The following is a 9,566-nucleotide window of genomic DNA, read 5'->3' on the forward strand; positions in this document are numbered from 1 at the left end:
CCATTGTAATACCCCCAGCTCAAGGGCGGTGATCTGGCCCTCTCGGCTGGCCACGAGGGACACGAGGCAGTTTCTAGTTCCTTGTACGCACTGCTCCAGATTCACAAAACACTATTTGTCTGTGGCTGATGCGAATGCTGCTGTCCTCTCTTTTTATTCGCTTCTTCACTGATGATCCCCTGAAGGTGGTCTGCACCGGCGAGTGAGGCCAGCAACGCCGTCGAGACCGTCGAGGAGTACACAGGGTCGCTCTCTTTCCATCTCTACTTTCCCTAGCAGCGAGGGAAACAGGGAGGGGGGAGAGAAGAAAGAGAAGAAGACCTGAATGTTCTGACAAACCTTCCATGCCCGTAGTCCTGCCAGGGAAGTCCCTCACTGACCCTTACCGACAAAGCTCCCAGGACACCCCCAAGGGACCGCAGGCGGGCAACGAAGAAAAACACCGAAGGCCCCCGGGGAGGGGCACGGCTCCACAAACCAGGTAGGGGGCAGGCCAGGGCGCGGGGTGGGACGACCGAGAGGCGGAGAACAGGGAAAAGAGAAGGAAGGAGAAAGGGAGAGGGCGGAAGGAAGTGGAGAAAAGTGAAAAGAGGAGGGGGGGAGAGGACAGGAGAACCGGTGGTGAGGAGGGAAAAAACGGGAGGAAGGAGGAGAGACCCAATAAACCCAAGCGGGACGCACACGAAGGAAGGAGAACATGAGTGACGAAGCGAAACAAGCAAAAACGGGGCAGAGGCAAAAGGAAGGAGCGAAAGGAGGAGGGAACACAAGCGGGACACAAGCGGGAGGCCGAGGGGGGGCAAAGGCAAAAAGAGGAGCAGGGCAAGAACCCCAGGAAAAGAGGAAAGGCGAGCACCGGAGGGGGGGGGAGGAACAGCAAACAGGGGGCAACGCCCCCGCAGAACAACGGAGGCCATGGCCGGCCGAAAGGAGCAAAGCCAGAAATGGCGAGGACGGGAGAAAGGCGAGACACAGGGGAAAAAAAGGGGGACAGAGAAGGAGAGAAGAAAACGAGAAAGGGGACAAAGCGGGACGCCGCGGGCCAAGGAAGCAACAGGGGGGACAAAAAAAGAGCAAGAAAAAAAAAAAGCAGAAAAGAAACACCGGAGAACGGCGTGACCAAAGGCAAACCCGGGAGGGGTCGACAGGGAAGAAAAAGGGGAACAGGCAACGGGCAATAAACAGAGCAGCGTGGAGAGCGAGCCGGGCGGGGCGGGAAACCAACCACAGGCGCCAGGGGCCCGGCAGGTCGAAACAAGCCTGCACCCCAGCACCGCCCGTGGAAGGGGCGTGCGCGCCAGCACCGGGAGGAGGGCCAAGCAGCGAAGCACGAGCGGGACGGGGGAGACAGGCAGGCACGGAGCAGCGGGGGGCCCGCAGCCAAGACATCAAAGGAAGGAAAACGGGGAGAAGAAAGAGAAAGAAAAGGGGAGCAGGGAATGAGGCAGACCGGCGGGAACGAGGCGGAGGAAGCGCCCAGAAGGGCGTCCCAAGGGAAAGAGAGGAACAAAGAAAAAAAAAAACAAACAAAAAAAAACAAAAAAAAAAAAAAAGCGCCAGACGAGGCGACCAGTGGCAGACGAGGCCAGAAAAGTGGAAAGCCAAGAGAGGGAGAGCGAGGGAGGGAAGGAGGAGGGAGAGATAGAGAGAGAGAGATAAGAGAGAGAGAGATAGAAGAAGAGGAGAAGATGAGAGAGGAGAAAAGAGAGAAGAGAGAAAGGAGACAGACAGGGATGAGACAGAGAAAGACATGAGAGAGAAGAGAGACAGAGAAAGGAAAGAGAGAGAGAGAGAAAGACAGATGAAAGACAGAGAAAGACAGAGAGAGAGAGAGAGAGACAGTAAGGGGAGACCAGATAACACAGAGACAGACAGAGAAACACAGGAGAAAGACAGAGGAGACAGAGGGAGACAGGAGAGAGACAGAGGGAGACAGGGAGAGAGAGACAGAGGGAGACAGGAGCGATGACAGGTAGTAGAGACAAGGGAGACAGAGAGAGACAGGAGAGAGACACAGGAGACAGAAGAGAGGATAGAGAGTGAGGGAGAGAGAGGGGGGGGGGGGGTACGGGGGTGGGGGGGGTTGGGTGGGGGGTGTGGGGGGGGGGGGGGGGGGGGGTGGGGGGGGGGGGGGGGGGGGGGGTGGGGTGGGCGAGAGAGAGTGAAAGAGAGAGAGAGAGATGCAGAGAGAGAGAGAGCGCGAGAGAGAGGGAGAGAGAGAGGGAGAGAGGGGGAGAGAGAGGGGCAAGAGAGAGGGGCAGATAGGGGCAGAGAGCGAGAGAGAGAGAGAGAGAGAGAGAGAGAGAGAGGAGAGAGAGGCAGCGAGAGAGAGAGAGAGGGGGGAGCGAGAGGGGGAGAGAGGGGGGAGAGGGGGAGAGAGAGACAGGACAGAGGAGAGAGGTGGGCGAAGAGAGAGGGGAATAAGGGGAAGAAAGGAGGGGGGAGAGAGAGACATAGACAGATGAGAGGGGAGAGACAGCAGAGAGAGGAACAGAGAGAGAAAAGAGAGGAGGAGAGAGAGAGACAGAGCGAGACATAGAGAGACAGAGAGACGCACAGAGAGAGAGCGAGACAGAGAGTCGACAGAGAGAGAGCGACAGAGAGAGACAGCGAGAGAGCGACAGCGAGAGAGGGAGATAGAGAGAAAGATAGGGCGAGAGAAGAGGCGACAGAGAGAGAGCGAGAGAGAGAGCGACAGAGAGAGTAGCGAGATGAGAGAGGGACAGAGAGAGAGCGAGAGAGAGCGAAGAGAGAGAGCGAGAAGGAGAAGCGACAGATAGGAGAGCGAGAGAGAAGAGCGAGAGAGAGAGCGAGAGAGAGAGGGACAGGAGGAGAGCGAGAGAGAGAGCGACATAGCGAGAGCAGAGAGAGAGCGACAGGAGAGATCGCGAGAGAGCGCGACATGAGAAGAGCAGAGAGAGAGAGCGACAGGAGAGAAGCGAGAGAGAGAGCGACAGAGAGAGAGGCGAGAGAGCGAGCGAAAGAGAGAGAAGAGAGATGAGAGCGACAGAGATGAGAGCGAGAGAGAGTAGGCGACATAGAGGAGCGAGCGAGAGAGCGACAGGAGAGAGCCGAGAGAGAGCGACAGATAGAGAGCGAGAGATAAGCGACAGAGAGAGAGCGAGAGAGAGACAGAGAGGGGAAAGATGAGAGAGAGAGAGACGAGCGAGAGCGAGAGAGAACAGAGAGAAGGAGTAGAGGAGACAGAGAGAGAAGGAGAGAGACAGAGAGACAGAGAGCGAACAGAGAGACCGAGAGAGAGACAGAGAGAGATACAGAGAGAGAAACAGAGAGAGAGACAGAGAGAGAGTACAGCGAGAGAGACAGAGAGAGACACACACGAGAGAGAGAGAGAGGGGAGAGAGACCGAGAGAGAGACAGAGAGAGAGAACAGAGAGAGAAGAGAGAGAGGCGAGAGAAGGAGACAGAGAGAGAGCGAGAGAGAGAAGAGAGAGAGCGAGAGAGGGAAAGAGAGAGAAGAGAGAGAGAAGAGAGAGAGAGAGAGAGAGAGAGAGACAGAAAGATAGAGAGAGACACAGAGAGTGAGAGAGAGACACAGAGAGAGAGCGAGAGAGAGAGAGAGAGAGAGAGAGAGGACACAGAGAGAGATAGGAGAGAGCGAGAGAGAATAGGACACAGAAGAGAGTAAGAGGAGAGACGCGAGAGAGAGAGGAGAGAGGAGAGAGGATGACAGAGAGAGAGAGAGAGAGAGACACAGAGAGAGAAGAGAGACAAGAGAGGAGAGAAGAGAGAGAGAGAGAGAGGATGCGAGAGAGGAGACACAAAGTAGAGAGAGAAGATGACAAACAGAGAGAGAGAGAGAGACAGAGAGAGAGAGAGAGAGGAAACACAGAGAAGGAGAGAGAGAGACACAGAGAGGAGAGAGAGAGAGAGAAACACACAAGAGAGAGAGAGAGAGAGAGAGACACAGAGAGAGAGATAACAGAGAGAGAAGAGAGAGAGAGGAGTAGAGAGAGAGAGCGAGAGAGACAGAGAGAGAGAGAGAGAGAGAGGAGAGACAGAGAGAGAAGAGAGAGAGACAGACAAAGAGGTAGAGGAGAGAGAGAGAGATGGAGGGAGAGATAGAGAGAGGGAGGGAGAGAGAGAGAGAGGAGATAGATTGGGAGGGAGAGAGAGAGAGAGAGGGATGGGGAAGAGAGAGAGAGAGAGGGAGAGAGAGGAGAGAGAGGAGAGAGAGAGAGTAGAGAGAAAGAGTAGAGAGTAGAGAGAGAGATAGAGAGAAACAAGAAGAGAGAGATAGAGAGAGAGAGAGAGAGAGAGAGAGAGAGAGAGAGAACACACAGAGAGAGAGAGAGAGAGATGAGAGCGAGAGAGAGAGAGAAGAGACACAGAGAGAGACAGAGTAGAGAGAACAGGGAGAGAGACAGAGAGAGAGAGGGAGAGAGAGAGACAGACAGAGAGAGAGACAGCGAGAGAGGGAGGGAAAGGGAGAGAGAAAGAAAAAGAGAGGGGGAGAGAGAGAGAGGGAGGGAGAGATACAGACAGAGAGAGAGAGAGAGAGAGAGAGACAGAAGAGACAGAGAGAGAAGAGCGGAGACAGAGAGAGACAGAGGAGAGACAGGAGAGAGACAGCGAGAGAGAGAGAGAGAGAGGAGAGGAGAGGAGAGAAGAGAGAGAGGGGGGGGGGGGGGGGGGTGGAGAGAGGGAGAGAGAGAAGAGAGACAAAGAGAAGAGATAGAAGGGGGAGATGAAGAAGATGAAAGAGAGAGGGAGAGAAACAGAGAGAGAGAGGGCTGAAGAAGGAGAGAGAGATAGAGAAGAGGGAGAGGAGAAAGAGAGAAGAGCAGAGGAGAGACAGGAGGGAGGAGTAGGAGAGGAGACAGAGAGAATAGGGGGGGAAGGGGGGAAAAGAGAGAGACAGAGGACAGAGAGAGGGAGGAGAGAGAGGAGAGAGAGAGAGAGAGAGAGAGAGAGAGACAGAGAGGAGACAGACACACAGAGAGAGAGGAGAGAGAGACAGAGATAGAAATAATAAATAAATTAAAAAAGAAATAAACTTTTAATAAAAAGTTAAGAGGCAAAAGTATTAATACAATGCAGTAAGTCCTCCTGCAAGTTGTTTAGCGTAAATAGGTGATTTTATGAGTGTTAACATCACAGAATGTTCTAGGCAAGCAAGTGTTTAGATTGCTTCGTAGCATACTTCACTATTCGGAACTTCTAGCAATGATGTCATGTGTTCCCAGATGAGTTTTAAATCTTTTTAGTTAAAATTATCTGGCATCTTTGATTTACAATGAGTCATTTGGGAAACAACCACTGTTCACTGTTACTGGTGAAGAAAATTTAGGTATTACCACTTCCTTGATCATATGGAAAACGGGAAATTAATAAAACCAGGTTAGTGCAGGCAGTGAGAGAAGGATGTGCTGCTTGTTTTGGATAGTTTGGATAACTCTTAGACTGTAGGGCATAAACACTGCAACAGGGTTTTAGCAAGGAATATTATATTTTTCAGTATTTTTAAGGACTTACTGTATATCTGTGTAATGGTACTTTCAACTTCATATATTAATAAATAAATAAAAATTTAATGGATAATTGCGTGTTGATGGATTTGTTTGCAAAGGGTTTGTAGATTAAATATTGTGAATGAAAAAATATAAATATACAGTAGGATAGTAGAACACTGATTGAAAGTGAATTCTTTAGTACACAAATACTGTGAGTCATTTATGAAGCATTATGACTATAAGTAAAGTAACTATTATGTGGGACATTTATTATAAAAAAACAAATCCTATGGAATATATCTTCATATTTTTTTATTATTGAAATTTGATACTTCAACACAAAGATTGTGATTATTCATAATCAGTATATTTATTATTTTGAATTTCAATAATGCACTGGTTATATTAAGAAAACCAAAAGTCTTGACCGAGAACTGATTTGCATTATCTTCATTACACTTAATTTCCTTGTGATATTGCTTCTAATGATTGGACCATTTCTCTTTACAGATTATGAAGATGAGATAATGTTAGTGGAAACTGGAAAGTCTGTGGTAGAGGAGCCACCAGCCTCTGACAAGTGTGAGACAAAGGGAGACTCGGATCTCCAACCTTTCAATGCTGTGTCAACTAAAGACATCAATAATGGCCAAGGAACCAAAGAAAAACCAACTAATATTCCAGCAGCAGAGAAAATTGAGGACCAAGGATATTCCAAATCATCCACAGTGGAAGTGAAAGGCGACATCAGAACTGTGCATAAAGTTGATTTGATGTTCCAAGAGTCGCAGGTGAATGTGTCGCAGAATCCTAGTGAAAACACAGATTCAGTTAGTCATAAGCACAATGGCCCTTATGTATTTCATGATGAGGAATCCAGTCAGGGTGGAAGAGATGTTAATGAAAACTTGGGGTTGTAGGGAGACAGGCCTCTGACATAGCACTAGCAAAAAAAAAAAATAAAAAATTAAAAAATAAAACTTCAGAAACTATTAAAGACCCCCATATTCCAGTACAACTTTCAAGAGAATAAGCTTGCCAAGTGTGACTGTTTGACAGATGTGTGTATAGACAGACATTATATACATACATATATATACATATATGTTATATGTGCATAGAATAAGAATGTTCTTGTTTACAATTCCTTTAGCTTCATCATGAGAATGTTGATGTTATGGCTTCTGAATCATTGTTATTTTGTTATTTTTGAGCTGCTCATTAACAGGAGGTAGTACACATTATATTACATATTCTCTGATATGTTCAGCTCATTGACTGTAAAATAAATGATCTGCTTCACAAATTAACCATGCAAGACCACGGAAATGCAAAGATCAGTTGTAATCAATTTATCTGTTTAAAGTAAAGTTGGGTAAAGTATGTTGATGGAAGCAATGATGGGCACTGCTTATTGAACGCAGGCACACTGTTCCTCTTTTTCTTTGGTAATATTTCTAAGCTAGTCAGGTATGTCATCCTTGACTTACAGTGAAGTAAATATTGCAGAAACTCTAATGTGCCATGAACATGAAGTCAAGTGATGAAGAGTGCATAATGTTATAAGTCAAATGATTACAAAAGTATGAACTTTTGGCAGAGAGTGTGAAGTTAATGTAAATATGGCAACATGTTGTTAAAGATGATGCCTTTTTGAATCTCATATGTGCCCAAAAGTTAACAAATTATTTAAGTGCCATTTTCCTCTTGTCCATTTGGACAGAAATTTATTATAAAGTGAACTTTATAATCCTGCAAATATTCCTTAACTTCAATTATTTTTTGGAAGAAGTACAAAGTTGTGTCTAATTGTGAATGTGATGAGCCACTGATGCGATGCTGACTGCTTATCTTAAAATAATCGGCCAGTATAGTGCCAAGCAGGCAAGTGTTTCATTGTACCTGAGTGATTAGGATTGTATTCTGTTAGCTTTCTGGAGAGTTAAAGGAGCATGAACAGTGTTTGAATTTATTCCAGAAAGTCAAAAATTGTTGGGCCGTATTTGTTACTTTAAGACCTTCAGATTCTGTACATTATTCCTTCCATAAAGAGTTGTTATGCAGCTACTGCTTGATTTTGTTGACAAGACTAACCACTCAATAGAGTGTGATTGTTACATACACCAATGAACCCTTGCTATTGAGATGGTTAAGCATCTGCGTGTTTGCTTAGAGGCAGTATAATATTATATAATATTACTGTATTTTGTTATATAAGCTACAAAGCTCATGTTGGTGTTCCTATATTGTCTTGTTTTAAGTCAGTGAGTTATATGGATACTAGAGTTTTGCCATATAGTACCTAGATATATTTAAATAGGAAACGTATGTGAATAAAACCTGATATCATAGCTTTATGTTTCATATGAGAAGCACTATTTGTGTCAGATGAAAATATGTTGGCTGGTCTTGCACACTTTGAAGATATTTTTTGCTTATTTTTGAATTGACATATGTAGAAGTGATTAAAAATATTGTGGAAAAATATTAAGACAATTAGTTATTTATGTATTTTGTTACTGCATCAATAGTTTTAAAGGCAAACCAGTGGGTGCATTAATCTTTCAAGGGCGTTACTAGTCGATATATTTGCTAGAATGTGCTCTGTGTTATGTTGACTCTTTTCTCTCTTTTCCGTGTCTTTCTTTTTCTTTTTCAGTCTGATATTAGTGACAAAAGAGACATGTAAAGTATACGAGCCTTACTACAAAAAGCGAAATTGATTTCTAAAGCACTAGGCATAAACATGTTTTGCTGTAGTTAAAAAGAACATGGGATATTCAGCAAATGGTTTCATTAAGTTATTTTAACTAGTGTTAGGGAATTAAATACCCACAGTGAGAAGTGGACTTTCAGTCAGTGCACCTGTATAGAATTTTTTAAAGTTAGTATATGAACATTATAAACAAATCATTTTTTCCTATTGATTTTAATTCATTTTTTAAAATTTTCCAACAAAACATACACATAAAAATTACACATTGCACTGAAAAAAAGCAAATGAATTTAATTCCTGCCAATAATATTGAGACTAAAATTTAATTTTATGGTATAATTACAATAGCAATTGACAATATTCATGTGTTTTTTGAGGGAAAGTTTCCCGAATTTATACCATGGGGTTATAAAATGCTCTATACTACAGAGTGTGCAATGCCTGCGTGCCTGTTCAGGCTGCCACATATCATGTCCTTGTGGCATTTACAGGGTATTTAACTTTCTTGTACACTACATAAATCTGATCACTGTTGATTTTCATTCCAGGCAAGTGGATGAATGAGAAAAGTATTTTTGTCATGGCTATGAGAGAAACAATGATCGTACCCCGATAATTACGTCTAAAAACAGTGAATTAGAATAGTTCTAGAGAGAATCATCGCCTTAAATTCACTACTTAAACTATTTCGGAAGAGGTGTTTTAAAAGAAAATGTTAGCCTGTATGCTATTTGTAAAAAGAGTGCTTTTGTGCAACTATGAGCCATAAAAAAGTTGTGGAGCCTGTAAAGTGTCATTATAAGTAAACTCGAAAAACAACACAATGAGGTTCTAATCAGTCAGCGCTTGATGTTTACATCCAGGCTGCAATTCATTTCCTTCTGTGTTGAACAAAAGTCCTCACAGTGTTCAGCAATAGTAATATCAAAAAGTAGTTTTCTACCACCCAAGATCCAATAACAGGCAAACACTTAAGATTTGCAAGTCTCCTAAGTTCTCCATAGATTGTTAAGAGCTTCCTGTCATTTTACAACTTCTAATGGCCCAGTTGTCATGAAAACAAGAATATAATTAACAAATGTATATAGGAGTGTTGTGACATACATAGATTCTCAAATAGGGCAGTATTGCCAGCCTTTTCTCCATCTACACGAAGATGCAATGGATCCTGTCAGTGGGAATACCAAATAACAAGAAACAATTTCCTACAAAATACTTTAAGAATTCATTCTTTGAAACATCTTGAACCATCATGTACACAAGGACGATTCAGTCCCCTACTATGAGCTGTGAGACTCTCCCAGCACTTTCTGTCCCACACACCAGTTGCAAAATTGCCGCACCAGTGTTCAGTGTAAGTCTAAATAAAGCATATT

The 9,566-nt window shown here is 44.7% G+C and overlaps 1 protein-coding gene across 1 annotated transcript; it reads left to right on the forward strand.

Annotated features, from left to right (window-relative positions):
* The first annotated feature begins 344 nt into the window (after positions 1-344).
* LOC119587544 lies at positions 345-7,333 on the forward strand. The gene is made up of 3 exons (XM_037936269.1): positions 345-481; positions 5,450-5,513; positions 5,885-7,333. Exons 1-3 carry the CDS (start codon positions 345-347, stop codon positions 6,392-6,394), a joined length of 711 nt encoding a protein of 236 aa, XP_037792197.1. The 3' UTR covers positions 6,395-7,333.
* The last annotated feature ends 2,233 nt before the right edge of the window (positions 7,334-9,566 follow it).

This window comes from Penaeus monodon, chromosome 3 (assembly GCF_015228065.2).
Source record: "Penaeus monodon isolate SGIC_2016 chromosome 3, NSTDA_Pmon_1, whole genome shotgun sequence".
NCBI classification, from domain to species: Eukaryota; Metazoa; Arthropoda; class Malacostraca; order Decapoda; family Penaeidae; genus Penaeus; species Penaeus monodon.